Source organism: Oncorhynchus clarkii, chromosome 1 (genome assembly GCF_045791955.1).
Source record: "Oncorhynchus clarkii lewisi isolate Uvic-CL-2024 chromosome 1, UVic_Ocla_1.0, whole genome shotgun sequence".
NCBI classification, from domain to species: Eukaryota; Metazoa; Chordata; class Actinopteri; order Salmoniformes; family Salmonidae; genus Oncorhynchus; species Oncorhynchus clarkii.
The window spans coordinates 24,085,553-24,101,919 of NC_092147.1; the positions used below are offsets into that span (position 1 = coordinate 24,085,553).

General features: G+C 44.7%; 1 protein-coding gene across 2 annotated transcripts in view; it reads left to right on the forward strand.

Moving 5' to 3' along the window:
• The window catches only part of LOC139392266 (zinc finger protein, FOG family member 1), a 98,511-nt gene that overhangs the window by 64,049 nt on the left and 18,095 nt on the right, over window positions 1-16,367 (forward strand). For both annotated transcript variants that reach the window (XM_071140170.1, XM_071140253.1), the window contains exon 4: window positions 5,573-5,706. In XM_071140170.1, coding sequence (XP_070996271.1) covers window positions 5,573-5,706 — 134 coding nt within the window. The remainder of the gene's footprint in view (window positions 1-5,572; window positions 5,707-16,367) is intronic.

Sequence of the window (16,367 nt, forward strand, 5' to 3'; positions counted from 1 at the left end):
TGCAGATGATCATGCGTGTTGCTTTGCAAACGTGACGACCAGCACAACGCTAGGTTAGGTTGGCCTGTTGTAACGTTGATGTAAGGTTGGTGATGTCATTCATTTCCCAATACCACAAAGTTCTTGTCCACCTGAACAATTTCATAGACAATGAACTACTGCACAAAGACAGGTGTGTCCAGTAGTCTCATGATATGTTGAGAATGAATAGATAAGTGTAAGCTATGTATATGATCAGGAAGTGCTACTGTATCTCTTTCTCATAACATTGTTTGGGTTATCAAGGCTGAGCTCCAGTGCCCCTACAGGACTGTACTGTAAACTACAGTTGTAGGTATTATGTTAACATGGTATAACTAACAACCCCTTTGAATGATCCTTGGTGGTGTTGGTTTACTCATAGGGACATGTAAGGGGCAGAATCCCACTGTTCACTGCCATCATGTCGATCTGACAGATTTGTAAAACTACTTTCAGGTGTCTGTTAGCACGTATGTCTTTTACATAGCTTGAATGGGATGCTGCGAAAGTTGGAATTTACCACAAAAATCCACTTGAACGGCCCTCAAACTGGTAATTCAAGTGGGAGACTAGCATTTCATCCTGATCTCCCACTTCTCCCACATGCTGACCTCAATAACAGCATTTTCGGCAGTTAAATGCAACAACAAAACATTATTTATGAAAAAGCAATCTATTAATATGGGTTTTGAACACAATCAGTTGTTTACAATCACGATAGCTGTACCTTTACTTTATGGTTTATGCAGCTTCCTGGCCCTTAGCCAATTGGCATTTCTCAATGAGGTCAAAGCACGTGAATTTGTATGCAACTTGTATTTACGAATTCATTCCCACCTCTTGCTTGGTTACGAACGCAGTGTTACCTGAAGGTTTCTTTGTTCCTCTTGAAGGATTCAGAGAGGAAGTGGATTTGCGTGAATCTGTTAAATGGCCCATGTGCCATGAGGTCACAATAACACATCTAAACATGTGAAACAAACAGATTTTTTATACAAATGTATGGCCTCACTTTTGCAGTATTCTCCCTCCAGTACTCCCTCTTCCTCCTAAACTCCCTCTATCCCCCTCTGTCTACTCATCGGGTAATTGCATTAGTCATTTCATTAACGATAGGGTGATTGTTTTATTGTCTGCTGTTGTAAAACGGACAGGACGCCCCAGTGGCTGGTGAAGCAGCCATATTGATAAGGCTTTGTGTGGACACTGCCAGAGTGGAGCTCTATTGATAAGGCTGGCTGATAGGTCTGTGTGGACTGTGGTGCAGGATCCCTATTGATTAAGCCTGGTCCTGCCTGTGTTTTGTGGGCACTGTCTGTGGTCAGGGCCGTGGATATTCTTGAGGTCTGCTGTGTGGGGGCATAGAGATGGTTTAGAGGCAAGGAGAGGGGCCAGCATATCAAGCGGAGTGGCCAAGCGGCAGGGCAATGAACAGGGCTGTGGGGCTTTAGAGATGGAGTAGAGCCTCTACAGAGGGGCCAGTATCAGGCTGAGAGGCGAGCACAGGGCATTGAGCAGTATTGATAAGAACCCCAGGTCATTATGGGGGTTTGTGGTGTGCGGTAGTGGTAATTAGCAGGGATTAGAACGGTAGGAGGCCCTGCGTAGCGTAGCACCGTGCTAACCTGTAGGGATTACCCATGTGCAGTGATTAAAATGGGCCTCATGATCACTCCTCAGTGGGAGGATGAAACTGATCTAGATTTTTAAGCCACCTGTTGGATGGTGTGCCCGCGCGGCTGACCGTGCGTCGGCAACATAGAGCTGGGACCTCCCATCCAGGTTACCTCCCTGTGGTACAGTTGGCAGAGAGCGGGAAATGGGGCGTGGCTGATCATGGAAGGATGATGGAATATTTTTAGGTTCTAAACACCGACACTCAGTGTGGTCTCTGTATTTTTTCACAAAGGTAAAATCCCAGCAGACAATTTCACAATTAGGTTAATGGTGGTGTTCATGCTGATAAGGCATCATGTGACCGAGGCCAGCCAATATCAGGGCAGCAGACTGGACATTGATGGAGTGTTGAGATTAGTTGGTCAGAGTGTGATATGGCCAGGGGTGCTGGGAGATAGGCCTGGACACTGGACTTCAGCCTCGCTGATGTGGACAGGAGACTTACACAAGCACATCAAACGTATGGGAACCACATGTTTGACTCCGTTCCATGAATTCCATTCCCCACATTACAATGAGTCCGTCCTCCTATAGCTCCTTCCACCAGCCTCCACTTAGTAACACACTCATAAGCTTGATTTGTTCCAATCTCCTTCTCACTACTGCTCCTTCATTTTTCCCCTCCTTCCCCCTCCTCTACTCCTCCCTCTGTCTCTATCTCCCCCTCTCTCTCCTCCACCCCTCCCTCTCTCCCTTCCCCCCTCTCCTTTCCTCCCCCTCTCTTTCTCCCACTCTTGGCTGTGGGAAAGCCATTTTTATCAGCATCTGTCTGTTGTTCTCTGGTGGGGATAGATACAGAGAAGATAGATGAGTGTTTTGACATAGAGAGTGTTAGACAAACACTCTTATCAGCCTGGCACTTTAGCCCGACCCCCGAAAGAGAAGCTGAACCATGGAGGAGGAGGGAGGGGGGGGGGGGACACAGAGCAACAGAATCAACATGGAGGGAGAGGGACAGCTGAACGTGGTGGTAAACAGCAGGTTCCAATGGTACTGCACTGTAGAGCACCATGGCTATGTCATAGGACAGCTTACTGTAGGTACTGGACTAAGTGAATTTCAAGATTCCTTTCCTAATCATTCCTTTTTGAGAGATGTGTTTTTGTTTAAGCTTTTGAGATCCTACCTTTGTGATCCTACTTTTGAGATTCTGCACTGTGGGATTGTAAGGGATATGAGTGTGATAGTGAAGGGCTCTCCTCCTCAGTGGCCTGAGGCTCCCTCTGTCCAAGTCTCACACTAATGCCTTGACTCCCATGTCTTTTTCTCAGTTATCTCCTAAGAGGAAGTACAAAAGTTTGCTGCTCCTGCTCAGTCCACTCTGTGCTCAAGGCAACACCACACTAGTGTTGGAATCATCAGAGCTCTGGCCATGACATGACATAGATTAGGGATGGGCAACTTTGATGGGACACCAAAAAATCTGTACTCATTATGAGGGGGCCGCAGTACCTCGCAGGTCTGTGTACCCACATCCATCCCCACACATGCAGTCAACTGATTTGTGCAATCAATCTATTTTTTTTGCAGTTAAACTACTTTACCCACTTAAAGGTTTTACACGCTCAACAGTTTCCTGTGTGTATAAAGAATGGTCCACCATCCAAAGGACATGCAGCCAACTTGACACAACTTTGGGAATTGAGGCTGTTCTGAGGGTAAAGGGGGGGAGGGGGGGCGGGGGAATGCTGATAATTGTGGAAATGCTGATAATGCCCTTTTAGTGTAAGAGCTGTTTGAAAAGATCTCCTGAAATGTCTGCCTTTTTTGGTGGGATTGAGCTTAGTTAATAGACAAATAAGAAAGAGTTCCAAACCTCTCAGCCAATAACAGCTAGTTTTCAGTTTTCTCCTCCCCACTCAGAACACTCAGAAACGTCTGCATTGGACCTTTAACTACAAGCATTATACCAGTAGTCAGGGCCGGCAGTAACCTTTTGGGGGCCCTAAGCGAGATTTGTTTTGGACTCCCCCCACCTCGCAGGCAAAACATTATACTGGCCCCGGTCTTGACGGCAGATATATATTTTTAAAATGTAAAGTTCATTTCCTGTAATTGTACACATTTTGCTATAAGGCGTAGAGAGGTTTTCTGGGCATTCGTAAACTCAAGAGCGTTGTCACGTTGTCCGTTCGTAAATTGAGAGCGTTTCACTCTCGGAGCGTTCAGAGCGCACACTGGGCGCGCTCGGCCGAGGAGTAGGATTGATTCGAGCGTTCTGTTCTAACAACAGCAGTCAAGCACCCAAGCTAGTTGGCTAACATTGGCTAGCTTGCTAGCTACTTCCAGACACAAATGAGAGAACAGTTAACTCTGACCATTTTACTCGCCCAGCAGAGCTGGTTAGGCTGTTTTTATGTTATCCAAAACATTGGTGACTGCTGTGCTGCTGGCCACAATTTAATTACGCTTTTTTGCCAACGTTTACTGACACTGGCCATATTCAATGGGTGTTGAGCATTTGTAAATTTGTCTGCGCTCTACCAGCTACGTCTATCGACAGTTGTCGCAGTGACATCATGAACATTCTATTGAAATGGCTACTTGCATAGGGGTGTCTTTTGTTTAGACATGTAGCTAGCTAGCTAAACAATGAACCTAAATCCAAACTCATAACATTACTAGCCTGCGTAAATCTGCAGGTAGCTAACCAACCAGGTTCAATGTTAGCTAGCTAACATTAGGCTATAACTAGCAATGCAAATGGCTCTGAGATGTGAATAATATTACTCATCATACATGTAACATCATACATGTAACGTTAGCTAGCAAGCCAGCCAGCTAATGTTAGCTAGCTAGCTAACAGTACACTTTAACTTGACAAAATTAGAAACTTGTCATATCTGAAAATGTAGCTAGCTAGACTCTCTTACCCATATACATGGATGGACGCTTCACCCTCTCTGTCACGGAGGCCATGGTTGCCCTTAGTTTGAAGATGTAATCCGGAGACAGGTGTTTTATACAACACAGCCTTCTGTGTGTTCTCTTTTTGACTATGTCTGCATATTTGCAATCAAATGCCAAAGTTTTCTCCATCTCCTTAGCTGTCATACTCTAATTCCGCCGTGCATTCCACTGATTTCAAAACTCGGTCCTCCAGAAAGTGGAGAGTAACACTTATGCAGTTCTACTACGTGATATCTTTCAAAAAAGCCTCATTAGAAAGGGTTACCTACACATACTGACCAGCTCATATTATAGACAGATTGCGTGCAACATGGCAGACCAATCCGAACTCATCTCTCGGCATGTCCAGCCCACTCATTATCTCAGCCAGTCATGGCTTGTGCTGTCTTTTACGTGGCTAAACCAACTAGGCTCATAATTTAATATTTGTATTTATATTTACAGATAACATACATGTTTGTTATTAAGGCACATGAAAGTTCACATTTTCCAGAAGGCATTTCTGCCCCCAAAAAATGCATTTTGATAAAAAATAAAAAAAAGTTTACATTCAAATGGCTCCCCTGTGAAGTAGTGACGCGTGACATACGCCTAGATTTCTGAAACAAGTCACATATGATATCTGAAAGTGACTAACAAAATGAATGGGGGCTCCCTGGAGGTCAGGGTCCCTGGGTACTTGCCTTGCATACTTGGTCAGTATTTGGCTGTGATTACTTAAGTTTAGATAGCTGGCTAGACAACTTACCAATTAAAAAATGGTTAGCTGCACATGGCTAATTGAACAACTGTCAGTAACTGATATAACAATAGAAAACTGCTGATGCACCTTGTCTATTCTACTATTATAACTCTCAACAGTAAATTGAGACACAACTGAGTTGGTTTTGTATGGCTTTGTATCTTGTTTGCTTGTGGGACCTGGGAGACTTAGTCGCTCTTTCTTCTCTCATTCTCTCTGTAGATGACCTGGAGCTAAGTGACGATACTGCTGGCCCCAAGGTTCTGGCCCGCAGAGACCTCACCACTGACACACTATGGGGACCATACACTGGGATCGTCCAATCAGGAGAGGCTGGAGATGACCAGGTGCCAGAGGTGAGGGTTCAAAGTGCATGGAGGTAGAGATTAAAGGTCAAGGGTCGGGAAGGACGTTGGTCAATGGATCAGTAAATTAATAAAATGCCTTATCAACCATAGATCGGTCAGTGTGTGTGTGTGTGTGTGCATGATTCTATTACCACATTAACAATCACTATGTAGATTTGTGTGCTTCAATGAGCAGTATATCTGGAGTTTGACTATGGGTATGAAAAGCTAGCATAAAGTTGTTCAACAGCTGAGTCAGTCACTGAAGTCATCTTTGACTGTAACAATGTTGTTAACTAACCAGCTACCTACTTAGTGCTGCACACATAATGTTTAATCTTTCAACAAAAGCTAGCAAGCTACTGTAGCTTGTAGTACTAATGCTTAACTTATTATCAGTTTTCATGAAGCAGCTGTTCTTCTGCCACTGTCACGATCGTTATATAAATAATCGGACCAGGGCGCAGTGTGTAGAGTTCCACATATTTATTACAGTGAAACTTAAAAAACAACAAAGAATTAACGAACGTCCAGTACGTAGCGCACATAGGCACTAAACAAACCAATATCCCACCACGCAGGTGGGAAAAGGGACACACTAAGTATGATCCCCAATTAGAGGCAACGATATTCAGCTGCCTCCATTGGGAACCATACTCACACACCAACATAGAATTAAAATAACCAGAAAAAAAACCTAGTCACGCTCGGAACCCTGAGGGCTCTCTATGGTCAGGGCGTGACAGCCACGAGTCATTGCAGTAGCCTGAGTCAGCTGCTGTGTTCAGCTGATCCAACAATTACGATCTTGGAGAAACATGCTGATCTACGGTGTGATTTCTAAAAACAGCCAGTTCCTCTTAATTGTGGGGCTGCATGTCTACAGCTTCAGTGTAATTTAAACAGGCTAAGCAAGCTTTTTATGTCAGTGAAGGAAGGGCTAGCTATAAGGGCTTTAAGCGAGACCCAGATGCAGATGGTTAGAGTCCAAGATGTTTATTAAAAATACAAAAATGGTTGTGGACAGGCAAAAGGTCAAAACCAGTTCCAGAGGTACAGAATGGCAGGCAGGCTCGAGGTCAGTGCAGATAGGAATGGAGTCCAGAAAAACAGGCAAAGGTCAAAACTGGGAGGACTAGTAAAAGAGAATAGAAAAGTAGGCGCTGGTTGACTTGAACATACAAGACGAACTGGCACAGAGAGACAGGAAACAGCGGGATAAATACACCAGGGAAAATAAGCAACACCTGGAGGGGGTGAAGACAATCACAAGGACAGGTGAAACAGATCAGGGCGTGACAGTACCCCCCCCCCCCCCCCCTCTAGGGACGCCACCTGGCGTCCTACCTGAGTGCATACCTGGCTGACCGAGGTGTCGGCGGTGAAAATCAGCAATGAGGGTCGGGTCCAGGATGACTTTAGCCGGAACCCAGCACCTCTCCTCCGGGCCATAACCCTCCCAGTCAAACAGGTACTGGAAACCCCACCCCGTGGTCGAACCCTCAGGAGGCGTCTCACCTTTACGCTGCCTGGCCATCATTGACACGGGGGAGGGAGGGGCCTAGAAGCAGAAGACAGAGGGCAGTGAGACAAGGGTTTAATCCTGGAAACATGAAAAGTAGGGGGAACACGGAGGGTATGGGGCAACACAGACGGACAGCAGTGGGACTAATGTCTCTAAAAATGGGGAAAGGACCAATGAAACGGAGGGGAAAGTTTACGGGAGTCTACCCGGAGGGGTAGGTCCCAAATGGACAGCCATACGCTCTGCCCGACAGCGAGGAGCCAGAGTCCGGTGGCGGTCCTCCAGGTATTGTCGACAAGCGGTGGTCTTGAGAAGAGCCGCCCTAGCTCTTTTCCAGGTACGCCGACAGCAGTGGATGAACATCTTGGCTGAAGGTACGTTGACCTCAACTTCTTGCTCTGGGAAGAGCGGGGGCTGATACCCCATGGAGCATTCAAAAGGGGATAGTCCAGTAGCCAAGCAAGGGAGAGTGTTCCTGGCATATTCCACCCAGACCAATTGCTGTCTCCAGGTGGTGGGGTTACTGGCAACCAGACACTGGAGTGCCGTCTCCATATCTTGATTGGCTCGTTGCGACTGGCCGTTACAGTGGGGATGAAACCCAGAGGACAGACTGGCTGACGTTTTGCACCCAATAAGAGTGACTTCCAGAATTGGGATGAGAACCGAGGACCCCGGTCTGAGACAACGTCAACCGGGAGTCCATGGATATGAAAGACATGCTGCACCATAAGCTGGGCCGTCTCCTTGGCTGAAGGTAACTTAGGAAGAGGGATGAAATGGGAGGCCTTGGAGATTCTGTCCACCACCGTCAGAATGGTGGTGTTGCCGTCTGACGGAGGAAGCCCAGTGACGAATTCCAGAGGAATATGGGACCAGGGGTGATGAGGGACAGGAAATGGCTGTAGGAGGCCAGACGGAGCTTGCCACGGAGTCTTGCTTTGCGCGCATACCATGCATGCGGCGACGAAGGTCGATACTTCAGGGACCATGGTAGGCCAGCAGAAGCGTTGACGGAGGAAAGCCAGGGTCCGATGAGTACCAGGATGACAGGTATGCCTGGATGAGTGAGCCCAGACCTCATCAGGCACAAGCAGACGGTTAGCCGATTGGGAACGCTGAACCTTGCGGACCAGAGCCTCAATTCCCCAAACAACAGAAGCCGCAAAGCAAGAGGCAGGGAGGATGGTCTCAGATTCAGAGGGAGTGGCAGTGGAACTGTATAGATGCGAGAGAGCATCCTGCTTCAGCTTTTTGGACACTGGGCGGTAGGAGATGGTGAAATTGAACCTAGTAAATAACAGAGCCCACCGGGCCTGCCTGGAATTAATGCGCTTGGCTGTGCTGAATGCTGTCTTCCACATCTCCTTCGCGTATCCGAACCAGGTGGTAGGCATTCCAAAGATCCAGCTTGTAAAACAAATGGTGACTTCCTGGAGAGGTTCAAAAGCTGAGGAGAGGAGTGGTAGGGAGTAACAATTCTTAATCGTAATATCATTAAGACCCCGGTAGTCAAAAGCCCTGCGCCGGCAGGAGAAGCAGACGGACGGACAGCCCCAGTAGCCAGAGACTCCTCTATGTACTCCCCCATGGCCTTGGTCTCCGGCCCAGATAGAGAATATAGCCTACCCCGAGGTGGTGTGGTGCCTGGGGGGAGATCAATGGCACAATCATGAGGACGATGTGGGGGAAGAGAAGTAGCCCATGCCTTGCTGAAAACTTCCAGGAGGTTGTGGTAATCTGTGGGCCGGCAGAGAAATCCGAGACTTGACATAAGCCCTGAGGAGCCTGTCTCGGGGAAGGCTGTGCTGCTTTGAGGCAATGGGAATGGCAAAACAGACTCCAACCCAAGATTGAACATGAGGTCCAATCAATAACGGGGTTGTGTTTTTTTAAGCCAAGAAAATCCCAAAACAACTGGAACATTGGGAGACTCAATGAGAAGCAGCTGTATAGCCTCACTGTGATTTCCTGAAATCCGAAGATTAACAGGAACAGTGCTGTGGGTAACTCTACCAATGGAGCGTCCGTCCAGTGCTCTAGCATCCAAGGAAACAGAGAGAAGTTGAGTGGGAATACCTAATTCAGAAACTAGAGTAGCATCCATAAAACTCTCATCTGCCCAAGAGTCAATGAGCACCCGTAGAGATTTAGACTGGTCTCCCCACAGCAGTATAACAAAGGAGGGAGTCCGGTTAATGGGATTAAGAAGATTCCCAGTCTGGCTCACCAGAGTACTTGTGCCTACTATAGAGATGGGTCTCTTAACCTTTCTGGCGCAGGCGTTTTGCTAGCGACCCACCTCGACAACATCCGGTGAAATTGCAGAGTGCGAAATTCAAATGACAGAAATATAAATGTTTAACATTCATGAAAATACAAGTGTCATACATCAAAATAAAGCTTAACTGGGCAGGTGGCAATATAATGTTGTGCAGCCCCATAGTACAGACAACTGTTGGAACTCAGCCTATGTGAACGTTTCTTAGGCGATAATCTAGCTCTGCCCAGTTGCATAGGTTCTGGAGTATCTGACTCACCCGTCGCTGATGATTCTCGAGGGAGCTCAGGTGGCTTCGAATCCTCTCTGAAAAATAGCCTTCGAGGACTTCCGGATTACTTTGAAGATGAGCGAGCCACTGCGGATGAACAAGTGTGACCCAGGTCAGACCTCCTCTCACTCCTGCGTTCCCTTAGCTGCCCATCAATTTTAATGGTGAGGGCGATGAGGGATTTGAGGTCCACCGGCAATTCCCGAGCAGCTAGCTCATCCTTTATCTCCTCAGATAGTCCATGAAGGAAAGTATCAAAAAGGGACTCCGGATTCCAGGTACTCTCGGCGGCCAGCGTGCGAAAGTCAACAGCGTAGTCTGCCACAGTTTGAGAATTTTTACGTAAATCCAGCAGTTTATGGGTCGCCTCGCTCCCAGATACTGGAGAATCAAAAGCCTTTCTCGCCTCTACCATAAAATCTTCCAGATGATGACAATTGGCAGATTGTTGCTCCCAAACAGCCGTCGCCCAGGAGAGCTCCCTTCTCGACATTAGCGTAATAATATATGCTATCTTAGATCGGTCCGAAGGAAACGAAGATGGCTGTAGCTCAAAAATAAGGGAGCATTGAGAAAGAAAACCCCAGCAGATACCAGGATCCCTAGAGTATCGCTCCGGAGGAGGTAAGCAGGGTTCTCGGGGGAAGGCTGTACAACCTCACCACTCACAGGGAAAAAGTTTCTGAGTGGTTGGGGGTTCTCAGAGGTGGTAGGCTGCCTATGAGCTAACTCCCTGATTTGCTCCATAACAGCCTTGAACCCCTGGTCGTGGCGTTCCATCAGAGAACGAAGCCCTTCCAGATGGTCCTGAAGTAGCCCCTCATGCCTCCGAATGGTGGCTCCCTGCAGGGAGACAGAGTGGCGGAGCTGGTCCAGATCTGCTGGGTCTGTCAAGGCCAGTTCGAACTATAAGGCCACAAGGCGAGACCCAGATGCAGACACTAGAGACAGATGGTTAGAGTTCAAGATGTTTATTAACCATCCAAAAGGGGGAGGCAAGAGAATGGTCGTGGACAGGCAAAAGGTTAAAACCAGTTCAGAGGTACAGAATGGCAGGTAGGCTTGAGGTCAACGCAGGCAGAATGGTCAGGCAGGCGGGAATGGAGTCCAGAAAAACAGGTGGAGGTAAAAACTGGGAGGACTAGTAAACGAGAATAGAAAAGTAGAGGCACAGGAAAACCACGCTGGTTGACTTGAACATACAAGATGAACTGGCACAGAGAGATAGGAAACACAGGGATAAATACACCAGGGAAAATAAGTGACACCTGGAGGGGGTGGAGACGATCACAAGGACAGGTGAAACGGATCAGGGCGTGAAACTAGCTGCCTTCAGAAAGTATTTATAACCCTTGACTTATTCCACATTTTGTTGTGTTACAGCCTGAATTCAAAATGTATTAAATATATATTTTTCTCACCCATCTACACACAATACCCCATAATGACAAAGTGAAAACATGTTTTTGATTTTGTAGCAAACTTATTGAAAATGAAATACAGAAATATCTCAAATACATGTAAGAATTACCTTTAGCAGCGATTATAGCTGTGAGTTTTTCTGAATATTTCTTGAAGAGCTTTGCACACCTGGATTGTACAATATTTGCACATTATTCAAGTTGGTTGTTGATCATTGCTAGACAGACATTTTCAAGTCTTGACATAGATTTTCAAGTAGATTTAAGTCAAAACTGTAACTCGGCCACAAAGGAACATTCACTGTCTACTTGGTAAACAACTCCAGTGTAGCCTTGTGTTTTAGGTTATTGTCCTGCTGAAAGGTGAATTGATCTCCCAGTGTCTGGTGGAAAGCAGACTGAACCAGGTTTTCCTCTAAGATTTTGCATGCGCTTATCTCCATTCCGTTTCTTATTTTTCCTGAAAAACTCCCCAGTCCGTAACAATTACAAGCATACCCATAACATGATGCAGCCACCACTATTCTTGAAAATGGAGAGTGGTACTCAGTAATGGCTTGTATTGGATTTGCCTCAAACAAAACATGTTGTATTCAGGACAAAATGTTAATTGCTTTGCCACATTTCTTTTGCAGTATTACTTCAGTGCCTTGTTGCAAACAGAATACATTTTTTGGAATATTTGTATTCTATACAGGCTTCCTTCTTTTCACTCTTTCAATTAGGTTAGTATTGTGGAGTAACTACAATGTTGTTGATCCATCCCCAGTTTTCACCTGCCTCTCTGCTCACTGAGTTAGGATGGACGCCTGCATCTTTGTAGTGGTGGGGTATATTGATACACCATCCAAAGTGTTTTGTCGTTATGGGGTATCGTGTGTAGATTCCTGAGTATTTCTTTGTATCCATTTTAGAATAAGGCTGTAACGTAACAAAATGTGGGAAAAGTCAAGGGGTCTTTCCGAAGACACTGTACATGTTATTCAGTCATTTCATCCAAACTGCTTGCGCGCGTCAATGAGAAAATAAAACGGTGTTTCATTTTTTTATGCCTGACGTGCTGCAAGTCCCGCCTCTTCCATCTCCTCATTGGTTTTTAGGAGTATATGCCCACGTGGGTGATTGAAAGATGAACTGAGATCCACATTCCAGTTCAGTTGGTGGTGGTAATGCACCTTAAAGTTGGTTGCCAACCGCCATATAAAGTCCACAGAAGAAGACAGAGAGATGTTTTTATTTATTTTTCCTTTATTTAAGTAGGCAAGAAGGTTAAGAACAAATTCTTATTTTCAATGACAGCCTAGGAACAGTGGGTTAACTGCCTTGTTCAGGGTCAGAATGACAGATTGTCAACCTTGTCAACCTTGTCAGCTTGGGGATTCGATCTTGCAACTTTTCAGGTTACGCGTCCAACGCTCTAACCACTAGGCTACCTGTCGCCCCAGATTACTAGAAACTAACTAGGTTTCCTCTTTTATCTGTGGATACATTTTCGGAGTAGAGAACACACGATTTTGTGTGACTAAAAAGGGGTCAACATTTTACCAATATCCTGAAGGACCTTGTGCATTTCAGGTAAAATAACAACCCAATAATTATATCCCAGGACAAATTAGCTAGCAACAGCAGGCTAGCTAGCTAAATGTCCATGAATGTTGTCACCAAACTAATACACTGTGGTCGAAGAATAAAATGTTTCTGAGACCAATAGTGTGTATTTTTCTGTGTTTCTGTTTTTCTTTCATCTTTGTCTTCTTCCCCCCCAACTTAATGGAGAAAAGCGACACGCCACCTTGATGATTTAACTCTCTCTCCCTGGGGTTCTTCAGTTGGCCAGTGCTGCCATTATCAGCATGTTACTTTTGATTTTATTCCTAAAAATACAACAACTTGCTTAGCAAACAGCAAAAAAAAATAAAAAATGTAAATGTTATTTCCAACAACCAATTAGCATCTTCGCTGTAAATCCAGCACATATTAAATGTTGAGATTGCCGACAGGCCAGTCTCTTTGGTCGTCATTAGTTACCAAAGTGACAGAATCAGAAGGGCTGCTACTCGAGCTATCAGATGAGGGAGTGTCATGACGCGTATGCCAGCTTAGAGTTCGCAGGCAACGACCAATCAGATGTGGGGGAGCGTGATGACCGGCTTGCAGGGGCAGACGAGAGACATTAATTTATTTTATCTAGCCTATTGATCCATCAATGATTTGGTTAATTATTAGCTATAATAAAACCAACTGTTCTAAATGCAATGTGATAATCAGATATCTTATTCAAACTCAGCTTTCAAGCTTAGTATGATATTTGCCCTTACTCATAGTTAGGCTAGTTTGTCTTAACCCAAAATATGTTTACTCCAAAGCTGCATTGTTTTTAATGGACAAATGGACACATCTAGATTTAAAACGCACAGAAATTATTTTTCTGTGATATTATTTTTGTTGTTTTTTCAATTTGCTGATTTTTGGCTGATTTTAGAAGAACACTTCTCTTCTCACTGCATGTCTCACTTCTTTATTTGGCACTTACTATAGACATTTATTTATTTCACTTAAAATATTGAGATGAGAAAACATTTTCATTGGAATTGGGCTGCCTGAGTAAACACAGCCTTAGACTTTGACCAACAGGAGTAGGTTGATATACTTTTTCATATTTAACTTAAAATCAGGAAAGCAGATAACGTAGGTGATGTTTATTATAGCCTTGCAGTCCACCTTTTTGGTATTTTGTACCAGTTTACATCTCTTTACAAAGGCATGGTTTTCAAATATGGATGATGGCAATCTTTTAAATAATAATAATAATTGATTGGACTTATATGGCATTTTTCTAGACACTCAAAGCTCTTTACAGTATAAGAGGAAACTCACCACAATAACCCCACTTACATACTCTTGCAATAAATGCCATGGGATCTTTAGTGACCACAGACTTGGGACACATGTTTAAAGTCACATCTTCTTAAATTTTTATTGAAGAACATTCCATTGTTAGTTAGTACTTCAGCATTATTAAAATGAAATTGATGCAAAAGTGTATGGTATAAATTACAGTTATCTATCTTTGAACTTACTACCTTCTTGTTCATTTCAGCAACACATTTCTATTTGGCTTTTGTTTGTCTGTCGTTCCCCTGGTGGCATTCATATGTCTTTGTGCCCACAATTTGAAAGGGATTGAATGAAGGACTTTTGAATGAAGGACTTTTAATCTCCCAGCTGAGTTGTTTTTACTGCCAAAGGTTGTGCATCTGTTGAAGGTCAATAATATGATATATTACTATTAGGATGAAAGGCTTGTAGGGAAACTAACAACGTTGCTCTATCAAATAGAATAACTCCTCTGTGCTTGGAATGGAATTCCTTATGCTAATTTGCTAGCTCAATTTAGATGAGAGTAGCAACAGTTAGCTACTGTACAAATTACCTAAAAAAGAAAAGACAACTTACACTTTTGCCCAAGACTTTTGTCCTTTCTCAATGTTATGAACTTTAGTGATGTTGCCAATTCTTGTTCCCGGATGTATTTAGTTATTTTTGGTGCTTTCAAGACAACTGGGAACTCCAAAAAACTAAACTGATCTTCAGGTCGGAAAGTCGGAGCTCTAGAAAGATGCCAGAGTTTCCGACTTGGCATTTCGAGTTGGATGACTGTTCAAAATGATTTTTCCTCGTCGGAGCTTGGTTTTTCCCGATTTTCCAGCTGTCTTGACCGTTCGAAAGTCCGAGATTTCCGAGTTCCCAGTTGTTTTGAACGTGGCATTGGTCCTCAAACTTGAACTCGAAATATACGTTAAGACGACATATGCGTTGACACACCCTCATCTGATTGGTCGGGTAGGCGGGCTTTCTGAGCCGGCATACGCGTCATCACACTCCCTCATCTGATTAGCCAAGTAGACGGAGTGGAATGTTAGCTAAAGAGACTGGTACTTAGACATAAACTCAGCAAAAAAAGAAACAGCCCTTTTTCAGGACACTTGTCTTTCAAAGATAATTCATAAAAATCCAAATAACTTCACAGATCTTAATTGTAAACACTGTTTCCCATGCATGTTCAATGAACCATAAACAATTAATGAACATGCATCTGTGGAACGGTCGTTAAGACACTAATAGCTTACCGACGGTAGGCAATTAAGGTCACAGTTATGAAAACTTAGAACACTAAAGAGGCCTTTCTACTGACTCTGAAAAACAGCAAAAAAAGATGCCCAGGGTCCCTGCTCATCTGCGTCAACGTGCCTTAGGCATGTTGCAAGGAGGCATGAGGACTGCAGATGCAATAAATTGCAATGTCCGTACTGTGAGACGCCTAAGACAGCACTACAGGGAGACAGGACTGACAGCTGATCGTCCTTGCAGTGGCAGAACACGTGTGACAGCACCTGCACAGGATCTGTGCAGCCAAACTTCACACCTGCGGGACAGGCACAGGATGGCAACACCAACTGCCCAAGTTACACCAGGAATGCACAATCCCTCCATGAGTGCTCAGACTGTCCACAATAGGCTAAGGGAGGCTGGACTGAGGGCTTGTAAGCCAATTGTAAGGCAGGTCCACGGGTCTTCACCAGACATCACCGGCAATAACATCGCTTATGGGCACAAACCCAAGGGCAGTATTGTGTGTGAACAATAGGCACAACTCCGATATAAAGTGTTTTTTTCTCAAAGTTGGCAGGATATCACGTGTCCTACATATCAGTACACTCGTAACAACCAACGCGCTATGAAAATGATAATTGATCAAATAAGCCACACGTAGCAAATAAGCCATTCAATGTTTTGTTAACCAAATTCGACACTCTCATTGACCTCCATATAAAATCTCCTCTCTTGGTGAGGGGAACAAACCGCCACCTGCTGTAGAAGACAGTTATCCCTCTTATTTGCCTCTTCGTCTCTGATGTGACGCACACGTTTCAGTTAATTACTATAGCTCCCGCCTTGGACCAATCATTGTAATTTTGTAAATGACGCATCTCTATGGCATTCAATCATTCACTCAAGTTTCGTCAAAATCGGGCCAGTGCTGTCTGAGATATCGCTTGTGACTATCATACAAACGGACCGGCGGTTGGAGACCTATCCATAGTCCTGTATGTACTCCTCAAAGGGTTAATAAATATAGGAAGACATTACTATCACTATTGCTATTTTGTT